Below are 17,372 nucleotides of genomic sequence, written 5' to 3'. Positions count from 1 at the left end.
CAAAGATCCCTACAAACTCTAAGTCTGATATGAATTTTCTAAAACTAGAAAACCCCTGCTTCCTTCTAATTCTGAAAATTCTTCCTTTTAATTCTTAAAAACATAAAATACTTACATCTGTAGCCAACAACTCTTCACCGTCATCAATGCTTGCCACTGTGAGCTCTCCCTGACTCACAAAGGGAAAGTCATAGGGGTTGGTTGAAATAAGAAGCAGGTCTGTGAAGCAGAATAGTTCCCCTTAGAATCATGCATAGCAACAATGGGAAAAGAAAAAAAACTGAAAAAGAACTGAATACTGTAATCTTCATGTTTAAGCCTGGAAAAGAAATGGAAAAATGTATTTCTCTCCCTCATTTACAAAGATATAGAGAATATTGCATATAATATCAGTCTTGGTTGACATGTTGGCTAGTTCTGTTGAAATGCTTTTTCTTCTGTCTTTAAAAAATTTTTTTTTTTGTTATGATGGATGGCTCACTGGAAAAGTGAAGGGGATAGATTCAGAAATGAAGGTGATGTAAGGTGATTTGTATTTAATGGTAGCCATCTCTAGCATGGGGAGAGGAGAGGAAAAAAGAAATTTACATGATAAATTTGTTGTATAAGCAAGTTGTATATGGTAGACTTGGAGTTCATGTGTAATCATCTTTTCATTGTATTGTGTTATGAAAATGCTTGTTTTGTTCTGTGAATTTAAAATGAAATAAAAAAAGGAAGGAAGGTGATACAAAAAAGAAAATATATCAATAACATTGATTTTAAAAAAGAATCATTTATAGGAAACTCTAATAGTATTTTATTTATCCAACAAGGATTTATGGACCTAGAAGCAAAGAATGAGCATTCCTGGGTACTTACCAATGAGCTCTGGTTTCTTATTGGACATGATTTGGTAAAAAATGTGATAGCTTCTCTCACTGGACAGTTGAAATGTCACTCTGGATTTTTCCAAGAGATCTAGAACAGTAAAAGAAAAAGCTGATGTCAGAATGCTGTGAGAATCCAATGTAGTGAAAGTAACATGTGAGGGATGCACCTAGACTCACAGGTTTCGATGTCGGCAGAGGCCAGTTTTCCTGTGGCTCCAAAATGAATCCTAATGAATTTCCCCTGTTTAGCAAAAAAGACACTAGGTGATTATGATAGTTAGACAGTAGAGATTGCACAAAGGCTAAAGAAGCTATGTATCGGAAATTCTGGCTTGGGATACTGGGAACCTTGGATTTACTCATTGAGTTAAAATATTTATCTGAGGGTTGTTTTCCACTGGACCTGAAGGCTTTCTTTGATTATGAAATGGGCCAAGTGCACATGAGCTGAAAAATGTTGAGCTGAGATGTTTTTCTCTTCTTGGCATCTACACTGAATAAACATCTCTCAGTACCACAGATGGAGCTCCAGGCTAGAATATAGGTGTATTTGCAAAACATACAGGAATCAAGTAGTAATAAGAAAGTTATCTTACAAAGCGTGAAGAATTGTCATTTCTCACAGTCTTGGCATTTCCAAAGGCCTCCAGAAGGGGATTTGCCTGGATGATCTGATCCTCCAAGTTTCCCTAATAATAACAATGGGAAGAGAAAACAACAATAGTAACTGTAATTTTATTTGTGATACAGTAACAAGCTCTTAGTAATTTAAGAAGGTGGATAAGTAAACTTCTGGAGAAGTTAAATTTGGGGTCCATTTTCGTGTCTATTTCAGGCAGAAGTCTAAAGTAATTAACTTGACTTGAGTTGCTTGTTACTCTAACGATCTCTCTGTTTTCCGTCCTTGTGTTGATCAATGCCCATAGCCTGAGATGCTTTAGCTACCTTGTAGACTCAAAGAACAATTTGGCCCCTAGATAGGAGAATCCTAAAGATGCAGGCAACTAAGTTGTATAGGGGATAGAGGGTTTGGAGTCAAGGAGACAAGTTTAGATCCAACTTCAGACACATACAAGCTGTGTGACCCTGGGCAAGTCACTTACCTCTGTGTGCCTCAGTTTCCTCATCCACAAAATGGTGATGGGGTTGTAGAGAGGTTGACATGTAAAGAGCTTTGCACAGTGCCCAGCATACCGTATGTACTGTTAAAACATTTCCCTTTCTTGGTTTAGTGTTGCTACCAATACCAATCTAGACATATATCCCAATTTCTATAGATTTTTTAGAGCTGGAGAAGACCTTGGAAGCCTAGTCCAATTTCTTCATGTCATAGATGAAGAAACGAAGATCCAGAGAATTAGAATGATTTAAGGTTAAGGTCTTATAGCTACTTCATTATAGAACCAGGATTTGAACCCAGGGCTTCTGCAAGTCCAAAACTCTCTCTATTACATTGTACTGCTCATCTTTGTAAAGTTTTCTTTTCTTTTCCTAACTTTTTTTTTTACCATCCAGACATCAAAAAATTATAATTTTTAAATTTGGGAGGGATCTTAGAGATCATGCTTTCTGCCAAAGTTTTGATTTCTTTATCACCCATCACCTGTATGTTCAGTCCCTCAGGACCTGTAACCAATTCAGCCCTTGGATAAGGGAAATACATTGATCCTTACGTATGTAGTTCAAAATTTCAGCTTTATAGTATTTGCTAAAATTCTATCCCAATTCTAGACTCTAGACTATTGCTTTGTTCCTTGGGACCAACTCTCTACTTTGTAACCTGTTCTAGCAATTAAGTCTTTCTTATCTTTTGTATTGGATTCCATGCCTTGGTTTCCTGTTCTTCAATCCAATTTGTCCAATCTTCTCATGGACTGGAACCCTGCTATAGAACACCTATTCTTGTGACCTAAGGTCATCCCTACTCCCTATGGCCATAACTCCTTTATACCAATCAAGAGGTCCATTTGACTTCTGGTTATTAAATGCTGCCAGGCTCTACCAGGGCTAGCCCAGAGACATTTGCTTGTCACTTACTCCCTAATCCAAAAAGTCTGTACTTCCTCCAATTGTCTCCTGAGGAAATGTGGTACTGTGGAAAGAGAGTTAGACTTACAAAACAGTAGTGTTTAATCCTGGCTCTAGTCTTGTGATCCTGGACAAGACTTCATTGTGGGAATAGGCACACATATCCTACATATTTCTAAAGAAAGTATTTTATAAACTTTCAAATGCTGTATGGAAATATGAAATATTTCCTGGATTTCATACCCTATCTTTGTCAGTGTGACCTGTACTGGGAGAGCTAATTAAGGCCCCAAATGTAACTATTTCATTGGCTCTGAATTATCAGAAGTTCTAATTGTTTACTTCTTTTCGGGAAACTCCCTTTAAAATTCGTATAAACATTTACTTTATATAAACATTCCATTAACATGTTATATACATGCATCTAACTATAAAACATATGGAATATAAGTTCCTTGAGGGTAGTAATAGTTTCATATTTGTCTTTGCATTTCCAAGGTCTACCACACATTTGGCACAATAGGTGTGTAATCAATCAATCAATCAGTCAATGCCCCAACCAAGTAAACACTCAGTATGTTCCAGGCACTGTGCTACGTGCTAGGGATACAAAAAGAAGTTTTTCAGTATCCTACAGGCCCAGGCTTTATGCCAAGAAGATCAATGGGGGTAGGGAGAAGTCTGAAAGAGTTCAAAGTGAGGATATAAAAGCAGTGAGAGGAAATAGCAACATGTCTCCCCATTGATTAAAACACCACAAAACTGAAAGAAGAGATTGAAAAATTAGGAACAGAAAGAAGCAAAAAAGAACTGAGATGTATATTTAGACCATGGTATCTCTATTCACAGACATGGTGCCATAATATCAACTCCCTGATTCAAAAGGCTTGGAAGCAGGGACCTGCTCTGGTTCATGTTAAAGTCAAAGCCAGAGACACAGGTAGGTCTCTCTCACAATAAGTCCAGGGCTTATTGTCCAGTCCTCTAGCTCATGTGTATGCATTATGCTGTTTCCATAAAGGGGTGCAACAGACTGCCACAGTGGGAGTTCTTGATCACTCTGCTAACCTTATAGATATATGCAGTGAATGCATTTCCAGTCTCTCTGTTCTTGCCCGTGCATTGATTTTAAAATTTCCTGATGAATGATGTATTGAACAAAAGCTCTGAGTGGATGTTAAAACTGTTTACTGCACCTATATAGATAGCACATTTTCAAGTCTAGAGATATTGATTTAGGAGAGTTGTCACATCGTCAGGATATACACAGGATATACATATAATCTTAGCTATTTTTCATATTTGCTAACATAGGTCTCATCTAAATTCCCCATGAGTTTTACCTATCATAATGGATAATAATAATGTAACAATAAATAATGGACATTTATGTGATGAAGTGGTCTCCTGGACTCTGAGAAATAGGTAAATATAAGATAAGAAAGGAAGGAAAAGTTTCACAGACCCCAGTTAAGGCCATGAAGTCGGATGCCTGTTCTGTCATGGAGCAAACCAGCTGCATCTCACCTCTTTCTTTTTATTCCACCTCCTCATTTACCCTTTCAACCAGTTATAATGTGCAAAGATCCTAAAACATGTATATGGGAGTGGAAGCAATAGGTTTTATCTCCCCACTAATTACTGCCCTAGTGTCTCTTGGAATTGATGAAGATACCTTAGGGGCAGCATGGTATACAGTGCATAAAGCACTAGCCCTGGAGTCAGGAGGACCTGAATTCAAATCTGCCCTCAGACAGTTACTAGCTGTGGGACGCTGAGCAAGTCACTTAACCCCAATTGCCTCCCCCCACCAAAAAGAGTTGAAGATCTTCCCTGATAATTAATAGGTCTCATGTGGAGCCTATTAAGGGGAGTTTAATTAGGTGAGGCTTTGTTTGTTCATGATTCAGGGATGCACTCAAAGGACACAGCTGGGTGTAATTAAAGTGAAGGATGGTTGACGAGCTAAAATGTCAGCCTGAGGTCTTCATACTTTGCAGGTGGTCTCCTGTCCAGCTCAGTACCACTCTACTCTTCCCTGGTGGTGGTTTCTCTAGCAACGTTCTTGCTTCATTCCCAAAGTCTCTGCCCACTGAACCTTTCCTGGAGTTTCTTTATCCCCTCCATGGACTTGTTGTTTCTGACTTTCCACTCTCCCTAAACAACTGAATCACCCCCAGAATAAAAAATGCTAGCCATTTCTTGCCCTTAATTTTCTCATATGAAAAGAAGTTAGATGAAATTATGTCTATTTGTGTTCTTCTAGCTCTAAATCTTATGATTTTGAGACCTTGGATGAAGCACTTGTTTTCCTGATCTATAAAATGATGGGGTTCGGCTTAGATCAGTGGTTTTAGAATCTGAGGAATCCTGGTGCACTGAATTGACAGTTAACAGCAAAGAAGTTTCCCCAGGCAGGTAGGCCTGTAGACTCATTACCCAGGCCTTGAGATGCTTTTGCTTCCCCTTCTCCTTCCTCTATTTCTTCTTTCTTTCCTAAGGATTAGCAGGGATAGACTTTGTATATCTGTAGATAGAATTGCCTTTGGAAAATTCTTTGAGAAAATTATCTTATTTCACCATTCCATAGTTCTTTGTTTGATGTGGTCTGATAATCAATCCCCTGCAATAACAATGTGGATTCACCTGCATCTTTCCAGGCTGCTGCTCCTTCTTCTTCTCCCCGGTCACTGCAATTGTTGCAAAGTATTGGATAACCCTCTTGGTATTCACTGTCTTCCCAGCGCCAGATTCTCCACTGTTGATTTGAAAATAAATTAGTTAGGCACAGAGCCAGAATGGTGCCCCTTGTCTCAAAGCAGTCATTAAAAAAATAAAAATTACTCACGTGATGAGGATGGATTGGTTGTCCCTATCTAAAAGATAAACAGAACAAAGATTGTGAAGGTTGGGAAACAGATAAGTGTATTAGAGAGTACTGACATCGAGCAGAGACATGTGAAGTTATTATAGGTCTCTCTGAATAACATGACAAGAGAAAAACTTGAACACTATAATATTAGAAATAATAGAAGAAAATGATGGAAAACTTCTGAATAAAGAATGCAAAACACCAATTAAAAAGAGTATAGATCGCCTCCAGAAAAATAACAAAAACTACAAGCAACCCTATGGTTCAAACTCCAAGAAACATAGTGGTTAAATTGGACAGTTTCAGAAACAATCACTTTTGCCTCAGGGAATTACTGGTTCTGTGACCTTGGCCTTTCTCAGCATCAGTTTCCTTACCTTTGAAATGGAGATAATGGTACCACTCACTTCACTAGGTTTTTGTGGGGAATCAAGTTAGATAACATGTGGAGTGTTTTGCAACTGTTGAAGTGTTAATAAATTATTTTTAAAAGTAGTAGTAGTATAGTAAAAATAATAATGCTAGTTTTCTTTCTTTTACATCCCTTTAACCAAGCAATTAGAAGAAAGGCCTTTAAACATAAAGAAAGAAATTTGAATAACACAATACTATTCTTCTACCCCAGAAACTGAAGAAATGGAATACCATATTCCCTAAAGCACAGGCAAAATGCAGCCCCATAAAGACATACCTTGCAAACCTGACCCTAATTATCATGAAAAAGATGGACATTCATTATAAGAGAGGCATTTGTGGTATTACTGCCTTACAGAAAAAAAAGGCATGAGAAGAGTATTCCTTGCAACAGAAACATAAGAAAAATAAGTAAATGTAAATCAAAATAACTACCCAGGGGGCAAATAATGGAATAAAATACGCTATTGATAGAAATTATTTTTTCAAAAGATAAAGAATGATTTTGGGGGTTAAAATGGGATCAATAAATTTTTTTAGGTATATAAGATAAAAGTAAGATTTAAAGAAAAAGGAGAAGGGAGGATGGCAAAATAGGCTTGAAATACTGTGGACTAAATCTCATAATAATCAGTGCATCTTGTGGAAGAAACTTGTCAAATGATAGGGTACATAAATAGGGAGAGGAGAGTACAGAAGGGAAAATAATTAAGTAAATAGGTAGCTAGGTGGTGCAGTGGATAGCAGGCTGGATCTTAGACTTAGGAAGACTCAAGTTCAAATATGGGCTTAGATACTTACTAGCTGTGTAACCCTGGCCAAGTCACTTAGGCTTGTTTGCCTCAGTCTCCTCATTTATAAAATGCACCATAGAAGGAAATGGCAAACCACTCCAGAACCTTTGCCAAGAAAATCTCAAATGGGAACGTGAAAAGTCGGATGTGTCTAATCAACTAAACAACAACAAAAACCAAGTCAAAGGAAACATAACTCCTATCACCTCTTGTCAGGAAAAGGGGTTACAGGAGAATGGGAGAGGTGCCATAAGGGATGGATTGAAATGGGAAGGATAAAAGAGAAAGAAGGTCCCTTAGATGAGCATTCTTGTGGGATAAGGGGTATATGTCTGTAAAATAGATGTACCCTTATAGTGGGTCTAATATCTGTTGAGCTGGTGTACAGTAGAACTACTTTCTCTAATTCTTCTAAATAAGGACCAAGCATTTATTAGGCATGTACTATGTGCCAGACATCATGCTAAATCTTTTGCAAATATCACTTATTTGATCCTAACAGTAATCCTGTCAGGTAGGTGCTATTATTATACCCATTGTACATTTTAGAAAATTGAGGAAGGGATGAATTGATTTGCCTTGAGTCACACAGCTATTAAGTGTCTGAGATTGAATTTGAACTCAGATCTTCCTGACTCCAAACCCAGTGCTCTATCTATTCATTTTACTACCTAACTGCCTCAGAGGGCAGCTAGGTGGTGCAGTAGATAGAGCACCAGTACAGGAATCAGGAGGACCTGAGTTCAAATCTCACCTCAGACACTTGACACTCACTACCTGTGTGACCTTGGGCAAGTCACTTAATCCCAATTGCCTCATCCTGGGCTATCTCCAGTCATCCTGATGAATATCTGGTCAGATGGCTCTGGAGGAGAAGTGAGGCTGGTGACCTGCACAAACCCTCCCTCACTCCAAACAAAGTCAAGTGCAAGTCATGCCATTATTTCTTGGATGGCATGGTCTTCTTCAGCAACGATGGATGAGCACACACACACATCTAACTGCCTCAGACAGTGTTGTTCCTCCAAGGATAACAGAATGGAAAAAGAGATGATTAATGAACTAAATATGAATTTTTAAATATTAGAAATCACAATAAATAGATCCAAAATGAACACAAAAGCAGAGACATTGGAAATTAGAGAATTAATTATATTGGAAATGAAAAAAACCTAAAGAACTAATAGGTAAACTTAAAAGCTGGTTCTTTAAAAATACTAACAGTATTAACAGTAACAACCTCATTAAAAAAGAGAGAAAATAATCTATTCAACAAAATGATAAATGGACAAGTGAAATCACAACAAAACTAAATGAAATAAAAATAATTTGAACCTACTATGCATAGTTACATACCACCAAAACTGATAATGCAAAAGAAATAGATAATTATCTTCAATAATATAAGTTGTCCAAACAGAACACTGGACAGATATCCTGTATTGTCCAATATAAGTAAAAGAAAAAGAACCAACTGAAAGAATTTACCAAAAGGGATAAAAAAACTACAAACAAACAAAAGAGCCACCAGTTCCTGATGCAGTTAGAGGAGAATTCTATCAAACTTTCAAAGAAAAAAGGAATACCTAATTATACAAATTATCCTCAACTACTGAGAAAGAAAACATTAAATAGTATGTAGGAGGCAAATACAATCCTAAAACCCAAAGCAGGTAAGGATAAAGCAAATACAATTATCTCAGCAATTTATGTCCCCCAAATTATTAATTATTACTAAGTTGGATTTATACCAAGGATGCAAGAATGGTTCAATATTAGAAAAATAATCAATATAATTAATCACATTAAAAACAGAAACATCCAAAATCACATGATTACACATCATATGAAGAACAAGCCAAAGTGCAACACTCATTTGCACTAAATAATTTTAAAAAGTAGGAATGAAAGAGCAATAGAACTTCCAGACTTCAACCTGTTTTATAAAGCAGCAACCATTTGGTATTGGTTTAAAAAAATAGAAAAGTAGGTCAATAGAACAGACTAGAAAAGGAGTTAGAATTAATTGAACTCAATAACCCAGCTCTCAATAAACACAGAACATAAATTACCTAGGAAACTCTCTTCAATGAGAAGTTTTGGGAAAAATAGAAAATGGTCTGGCAGAAATTAGGTTTAGACCAGTATCTTACACTATATCCCATCAGAAATTCAAAATGCATACATGATTTGAATATTAAAGATCATACCATAAAAAATTAGAAGAGAACAAAAGATAGAGATAATTACAAAAGATAAATTATCTAGTTTTGATTACATGCAATAATTTGTACAAGCTCAATTACACCATCTAGAATAATAAAGCAAGTAGTCTAATAATAATCTTTGTATCAAATATCTCTAATCAAGATTGGATATCCAAGGTATGCAGACAACTAATAGTAATATGCAGGACCAAAACCAGAAAAGTGGTTTAATGATTCGAGCAAACAGTTCTCAAAAGTAGAATTATAGAAGAAAATGCAGGTAATACAAAAAGACTTAAAAAATATGAAGTAAGAAATTTAGTAACTCCTTGGTACATAGCTCTGGTGCTCTGTACATAGAGGGTGCCTAATTAATGCTTGATGAATTAAATTCAGATAATGACAACAGCACATCAAAGATCACATAAGGAAAACTTCAGGAACAAGAAAATTTTTGTCAATTTGGGTGTGACTGAAACTAACCATCTCTAGAGTGTTGCTTTCCTATAGGTTCATGTAAGAAATTCCCATCTAGAGTCACTAACAGTTCCTGTCCTCTTCCCAACTGTTTGGAAACTTTCATCTTAGCAGATATCAACCTTCCTCTATTAGAGTAAGAGTACATGTTGTTGTGCTTTATAATTAGCTGTTTCTTGACTCTTCAAGACCCCGTTTGGGGTTTTCTTGGTAAAAACACTGGAGCGGTTTGCCATTTCCTTCTCCAACTCGTTTTATGGTTGAGGAAACTGAGAGTAGGGTTAAGTGATTTGCCCAAGATCGCACAGCTACAAAGCGTCTGAGGCCAGATTTGAGCTCAATAAGAAGAGTCTATCTACTGAGTCAACTGGCTGTCTTCTTGGCATACAGTAGGCAGTTAATAAATGGTTAGGGACTGATTTTTTTTAATGTGGTCATTACCTAACACTAAAAGTTTCCAATGAGAACAATATGAAAAATATGCTATGTCCACCTGCGTAACTGTGAGATTTACGAGCGTCACTGACAAACATTACCTAGCTTCCATCTCTATAGAGCTACAGGTCATTAAACAAACCTTTATGGAAATGAAATGAGATAATATTTGTAAATATTTCTAAAGTGCTTACCATGGTGCTATGTACATGCTTACTCCTTTCCTCTCCCCCTTCACCCCAATCTACTTTCAGACTATTCCTATTTCTGTGATTAAAGGTATATTCCTTTGACTTAGTATTTCCGTATCTGTGATACCCTTGAAGTAGAGGACTTCAAATTACCCTGTAATCTGTCCCAGCAGCAGTGTCTTGTAGACGCTTGGGGCTTAATTTTCACTAATATTCACTCCAGAATAATATCAGTCAGTAAGAGATTTGTTTTATGACAAGTAAACTATTAGACTCTCTCCTATTTGCCCTAGAGGTGTAAGAAATCAGACCAGCTGAAACGTCACAGTGATGGATTTATTTTCTTTTATAAATCAGCTCTAAAATATTATCTATTCTACATACAGAAACTCTAACTTTATTCTGTTTTGTCTTTACTTTCTCTTCTAAATAATATATTATAACCATTTTTACACTGTAAATCTTAGAACAGTTTGGACTCCAAAGAGTGAAAGTTGGATAATTCCAAGGCTCTTACTGACCCTCTGAGACCAGAGGGTCAGCATATGTGGAGTGCACTTTGGAGTCAGAGAACCTGAGAGACCTTGGACAAATCATTTCACAAATTGGGGCTTCATTTTTTTTCTCTGCAAAATGAAGCATTTGGATTAGAAAATCTTTTTCAGTCTCTTCCATCTCTAAATCTCTGGTCCTATGGTCTAGAAAAGTAGATTGATTCAGCCAAACCTTGATTTACATGATACCTAAAGTCCAGATTTGTTTAACTTTAAGTAGAATTGACTGGCCCGATGAGGATGATCTATACAGATATCATATGAGCCTATATGAGAAGGCTGAACCCAAAAGGCACCTCTGACTAGTCAAAGTATACCAGCCTTCTCTGGGATGCTGGTGAGGGTGGCACTTTTCATTCTCAACTGCCAAGTGAGCATAAATCCAGGTGGCAGGCAGGATTCTCCTGAAGTTGATCCATTTTGCTGGGCTCCCTTAAGGTATACTGGCAAGCCTATTATTCCAAGTGAGTTCCACTGGAAGGTAGAAATCTTAAATATTTGGACTATTCTTTGAGTATTTTGCTTTCTAGAAGAGGACTGTCCTACAGAATGTTAATTTGTATAGTTACCAAAATACCTGTTGTCCACCTGACCCTCTATACTCTTACTCACTAGCCCCCCCCACCCCGCCCACTGCCAACATATATACAAATACTCTCTATACTCTCCACAGTGGAGTGGCTGGGTTTGTCGTTGTGGCATCCCCGTTCTAGGAATCTACATAAACACATTGCCAGTGGAATATTAAAGTAACAGAGGCACATTTGCAGCCACTAGAAATCATGGAAGGCAGAGCAGGAGGAAGTGTGGTACAGAAGAAAGGATGTTTTATTTGGAGGCCCATCTTGGCTCTGCCACTGTGTGACTTTGGCCAAGTCGTTTAACTTCTCTGGGCTTCAGTTCCTAATTTGTAAAATGAGATTGGAATAGATGAATGGCCTCTAAGGTCCCCTATAGCTCTAAATCTACGTATTGGTCTATAATAGCATTGAAAAGGAACTTAGCTGTCATCTAAGTCTCTCTCTCTCTCCCTCTCTCTCTCCAGTATTCTGCAATATGGAGGTGTTTAATAAATGGCTGTTGAGTGAATGAAGAAAATGTTTAAGTGCCTACCATCTTTCAGGCACTAGGCTTGATACTGGGAATGCAAATAAAAAGGTGACCCTCAGGGAGATTGCAGTGAGATGACAAGTACACATTAAGACATACACAAAATACATACAAAGTAAATACAAGTTATTTTGGGGTGTAGAGAAGTTCTAGCAGCTGGAGGGATCAGGAAAGGCCATATAGGAAGATGGGGCACATATTCCATGTTTTGGAACTAGAGTTACATTTGACACAGCACTACAAAATGAAATTCTAGTGGATCTTTGTAGAATCATGCTAATCATCATATCATTTAGATAAGTAAATAATGGACAGATCCAAATTGGAGATTTAACAAATATTTATTCAGTAATAGTGCTGTAGGCACCGGGGAAAAGCAAAAACAACTAAGATCCATTCCCTGATCTCAAGTTGAATGTAGTGAGTGGAGATGACATATTTCATAGTTAACTATTATAAATTAGGACATAATGCCTAAAAGTTCTATAAGACATAACTTCTATATATGAAAAATATACACCTTGCAGTGTAGAGCAGGGAGGGCCTTATGAAGAAGGCACAATTTGAGTTGGATGACTAGGATGATTTCTGAAGAACATGGAGGATGTCAGCTGATGGAGATGAAGGGAAAAGCCATTTCCAAGATCACAGCATCATAGATTAAGATCTGGAATGAATCTCAGAAGCCATCTAGACCAACTCTCTCATTTTGCAGAAGAAAAAACGGAGATCCAGGGAGGTTGTAATGTGTCCCAAGTTACATAGGTAGTTCCAGAGGTGAGAATTTAACCCAGCCCCTCTGACTAAAGCAGAATCTTAATCTTCTTTTGTAAGTCATGGATTGCTTTGACAGTCTAGTGAAGCTTTTGAACTCCTTTGCCAAGAAATACTTTTAAATAATTGAAGGAAATGAAAATTTTCAATCAGAAGTTAGTGAAAATAAAAACAAAAATTTTTATACTCAGCTAAGTTCATGGATCCCCTGAAATCTATATCTCAAGGGGTCCACAAACCCCAGAGAACTCCTGGACTACTACTGTGTTGATACATACATAAAATTTTGTTCTCTCAATGCCTGTTGGTACCATGGTGAAATTTTATTGATTTGACGAACAAGACAAAGGGAAATTTCTTTCAGAAACAGTTGTTAGAAAAATATCATTATTGTTTTTGATGGAATGTTCACTTACCAGTTAGCATGAACTGATAGGCATTGTCAGAGATGGAGAAGATGTGGGGAGGGGCCTCCTGCCGCTTTTTGCCCCTGTAGGCAGCCACCACCTCTGGGTTATAAACTGGCAGCCACTTGTAGGGATTGACAGTGACACAGAAGAGCCCTGAGTAGGTCTGTAGGAAATAAAACCCAGCAGGACAGTCCTTACTCTGTACTCCAGGATTAAAGTTTTATTCTGTAGGCAGGGGGCATTAAGAGTTTCCTTACATAGATCATCCAGGCTGAATAGCGCTCTTTGAGGTTGTACAGGACGGCAGGCTCATTTAGGTGAGTCATCATGGCCATGTCCTCAATCTTGTCAAATTTGGGAGGGTTCATGGGAAAGACTTGATCACTGTTCAAAGTGACAGTCTGAGAAATGAAAAAGGGGGAAACAGCGATGATTGAGGATTGGGGACAATTCAAAATTGCTCATGGAAGTGATTACTGTACCATATAGATAAAGTCCCATTGCTATAAATGACTACAAAAAACCCCCAAAATACTGTGTAATAGCACCATAATGAAACTAATTGTCTGAGGTTGATAAAGTTACAACAAATCTCCATAATGAATAATCTTTCTCATCAACTCATCAAGTTTTTCCTTTCTTCCTCCCTGTCTACTTTCCCTCTCCCCTCTTTTCCTTTCCTCCTTCCTTCCTTTTTCTTCCTTCCTTCCTTTCTTTTTCTTTCTTTCTTTCCCTCTTTCTCTCTCTTTCTTTCTCTCTGTCTTTCTTTCTTTGATTATATGCAAGGTAGAAAGAAATTAGCGCTTTAAAAGAGCTTTGCTCTTGCTATCAACCAGCATTTACTGTTCAATTCTCAACTTCCAAAGCACCCATTATTACCATCACATCCCCTAACAGATAAACAAATAAATCACGAGCTTTTTGAAGCATCTAACAAAATAACATAACAGAACTCACAAAGATTCAAAAATCTGAAAGAGGAAATGGGTCACAGTGCGATTCTCTGCAGTATCTCTCATCTGCTAATTTGCTAAAGAGCAGCTAAACAAGCTCATTTTTGTCTCTAGCTCTTGTGGTCTAATAAGACTTCTCCCCAGGAGAAAAATGTTAATACTCCTTAAAGTGCATTATAGTTATGTATTCATGATCAATACTTACTCTGTCATCTAGGGTCTTGACAATGACTTTATCATTTTCTCTGCTCTCGATCATACCTTTCACATACATTTCTTTCTCATCTTCTACAAAACATGCTTTCTTAGAATCAAAAGGCCGATTCTGGGCCTCAATTCTTTCCTTCTCTGGTTTTCGGAGATAGGGAGCAGCTTCTCCAAAGATGGCCATTTCCATATCAGAACTCATGGCTGCAGAGAGAGACTGGGAAGTTAAAGGGAATTTTTTTTGTGAGCCATTTCTGAATCAAGAACATCTATCTTCTTTCATATTCTTTGTGTTTACATAGGTGGACCAGTCAGAAGTATGAATGTGTCACTAACTTTGTGAGAAACTACAGAACTGAAAGAGTGAAGACCTAAGTAGCTCAATGTTTTCTGCTGAGAAAAGGTTAAAGAACTATTTGAAGTGGGAAAAGAGGGGCGAAATGGGCTAATTCTTGTGATGGATCTTGCTGTGCATCCTCTATTCTGAGTAAGCAAACCTTTTTCAACCATTACTCTCACCAATTAATATATCCATAAGAAAGGATTAAGCACCTACAGTGTTCCAGGTTAGAGGCAGTGTGATATAAGTAAAGTGCTGGCCTTGAAGTCAAGAAGACTTGGGTTCAAGCCTTGTCTCTGATACATAGAGGCTTTGTGATCCTAGATAACACACAACTCCAAGTGACTCAGACTGGTTAAGCTGCAGAAGAGCTGACTGTCTACAATGATAGGAATTCCCCTATCAAGAGTTTAATACTGAAATCATAGGTATAGTGGGGAAAAATGTGAGGTACCATACTAGGTGGTAGGGATACAAAGACAAAATGAAACCTTATTGCTTTTCCTTCTAAATCTTTTGCTCTTTCTTCCACTTTTCTTCTTTTTTTCCTTCTTTCTCTTTTTCTGCTCCCTGCTAAATTTCCTTTAATCTTGTACCTGTGAAGTTTGAAATGATGAAGAGATCAGTAAGAAGGATGGGACAAGATCTGAGAAGGAAAGAATGATCAAGTTGGCATTGAGGGAACTACTATATCAAATGGAAAACTAGGAAATTAAGTACATTAAAGTGACAAATTCAGATAACATAAGAGTCCAGCTTTTCAAGGCAATTGAATGCATTGTAATGGTTATTTCAACTGTTTCTAACAAGTTTTCTTTTTTGTTTTTGAAAACTGTTAGTTTAAATGATCAAAGGATATGAACAGGCAGTTTTTAGATGAAGAAATCAAAGTTTTCTATAGTCATATGAAAAAAACACTCTAAACCACTATTGATTAGAAAAATAATTATTAAAACAACTCTGAGATACCACCTCATACCTATCAGATTGGCTACTATGACAGAAAAGGCAAATGACAAATGGTAGAAAAATGTATGAAAATTGGAACCTTAATTCACTGTTGATGGAGCTGTGAATTGATTCAACCATTCTGGAGCGCAATCTGGAACTTTGCCCAAAGGGCTATAAAACTGTGCATACTCCTTGATCCAGCAATAGAACTACTAGATCTGTATCCCAAAGAGTTTTTTTTTTTTTTAGAAAAAGGAAAAGTACATACTTGTACAAAAATATTTATAGCAGCTCTTTTTGAGGAGGCAAAAAGTTGGAAATTGATGGAATGTTCATCAATTGAAGAATGACTGAACAAGTTGTGGTATACGGTTGTGGTTTGATACTATTGTGCTGTAAGAAATGATGTGCACGATGCTTTCAGAAAAATTTGGAAATACTTACATGAACTGATGAAAAACGGAGTGAGAAGAACCAGGAGAAAATTGTACATTGTAACAGCAATATTGTACAACGATCAACTGTAAACAATTCATCAATTCTCAACACTACAATGATTTAATACAATTCTAAAGGGTTTATGATGAAAAGTGCTATTCATCTCCAGAGAAAGAACTGATTGAGTCAATTGAAGCATACTTTTTTTTCTTTTTCTTTTCTTTTATTTCTTTTATTTTTTATATATATTCATTTTATGCATCTTTAATGCTCTACAATCACTACCATAAAACTTAGATTTTTTTCCCCCTTACTGGCCCCCCCCCACTCCCCTCCCTTCCCAAGACGGCATACAATTCTGTATAGGATCTACACATACATTCCTGTTGAATACATTTTCATTATAGTTATGCTGTGTAGAAGAACTAAAATAGAAGGGAGAAATCATATAACAAACCAAAACATAATACACACACACACACACACACACACACACACACAAATGATCTGCTACATTCTGCGATTGAATTCCATAGTTCTTTCTCTGAATGTGGAAAGCATTTTGCCTTAGAAGACCATTGGGAATTTTTTTTTTTTATGTCCTTGCATTGCTATGAAGATCCAAGTCTACCAGAAAAAACTCTCGCACACTGTGGTCATTGCTGTGCACAAAGTTCTCCTGGTTCTGCTCCTTTTGCTCAGCATCAGGTCATATAAGTCCTTCCAGGCCTCTCTGAAGTCTTCTTGTTCATCATTTCTTATGGCACAATAGTACTCCATTACATTCATATACCATAATTTATTCAGCCATTCCCCAATTGATGGACATCCCCTTGATTTCCAGTTTTTGGCCACCACAAAGAGAGCTGCTATAAATATTTTTGTACATGTGGGACCCTTTCCTATTTTTATGATCTCTTGGGGATACAGTCCTAGAAGCTCTATTGCTGGGTATGCACATTTTTGTAGCCCTTTGGGCATAGTTCCAAATGAAGCATACTTTTTAAAACTTTATTTTTCTTGGTTTTTAATCTACATTTTCTTTCTCAAAATCATTTAAAGTATTTATTATTATATTTAGAGTTTTGGACTGGCCCCTTACCTCCCTCCTAGTTGACCTCCCAGTTGAGAAGATCAGTTAATGCAGATTTATAAATATAAGTATAAAAATATACAAATACAAAATAATGTAAAATGAATAAATGAATAATATATATATACATAAGACCATACTCTGCAAAATTTTATTTATCAGTTCTCTTCTGGGAGGTACATAGCTTTTTCCTTTATAGGTTCTTTATAGTTTATTTGAGCATTTATACTACTCAGAATAATTTGGTTATTA

The 17,372-nt window shown here is 36.9% G+C and overlaps 1 protein-coding gene across 1 annotated transcript in view; it reads right to left on the bottom strand.

The window, feature by feature from the left end:
- Window positions 1-14,500, bottom strand: part of LOC140527851 (myosin-13) — a 67,622-nt gene extending 53,122 nt beyond the window's left edge. Inside the window, exons 1-9 of the mRNA XM_072645086.1 lie at window positions 14,297-14,500; window positions 13,396-13,539; window positions 13,145-13,301; window positions 5,749-5,776; window positions 5,547-5,658; window positions 1,469-1,561; window positions 1,050-1,113; window positions 862-960; window positions 116-219 (exon numbers count right to left, since the gene is read on the bottom strand). Coding sequence (XP_072501187.1) covers window positions 116-219; window positions 862-960; window positions 1,050-1,113; window positions 1,469-1,561; window positions 5,547-5,658; window positions 5,749-5,776; window positions 13,145-13,301; window positions 13,396-13,539; window positions 14,297-14,500 — 1,005 coding nt within the window. The remainder of the gene's footprint in view (window positions 1-115; window positions 220-861; window positions 961-1,049; window positions 1,114-1,468; window positions 1,562-5,546; window positions 5,659-5,748; window positions 5,777-13,144; window positions 13,302-13,395; window positions 13,540-14,296) is intronic.
- Window positions 14,501-17,372: the final 2,872 nt, after the last annotated feature.

This window comes from Notamacropus eugenii, chromosome 2 (assembly GCF_028372415.1).
Source record: "Notamacropus eugenii isolate mMacEug1 chromosome 2, mMacEug1.pri_v2, whole genome shotgun sequence".
In the NCBI taxonomy this organism is placed as follows: domain Eukaryota; kingdom Metazoa; phylum Chordata; class Mammalia; order Diprotodontia; family Macropodidae; genus Notamacropus; species Notamacropus eugenii.
The sequence above is the reverse complement of the archived record's forward strand: the minus strand, read 5'-3'. Positions and strand labels throughout refer to the sequence as shown.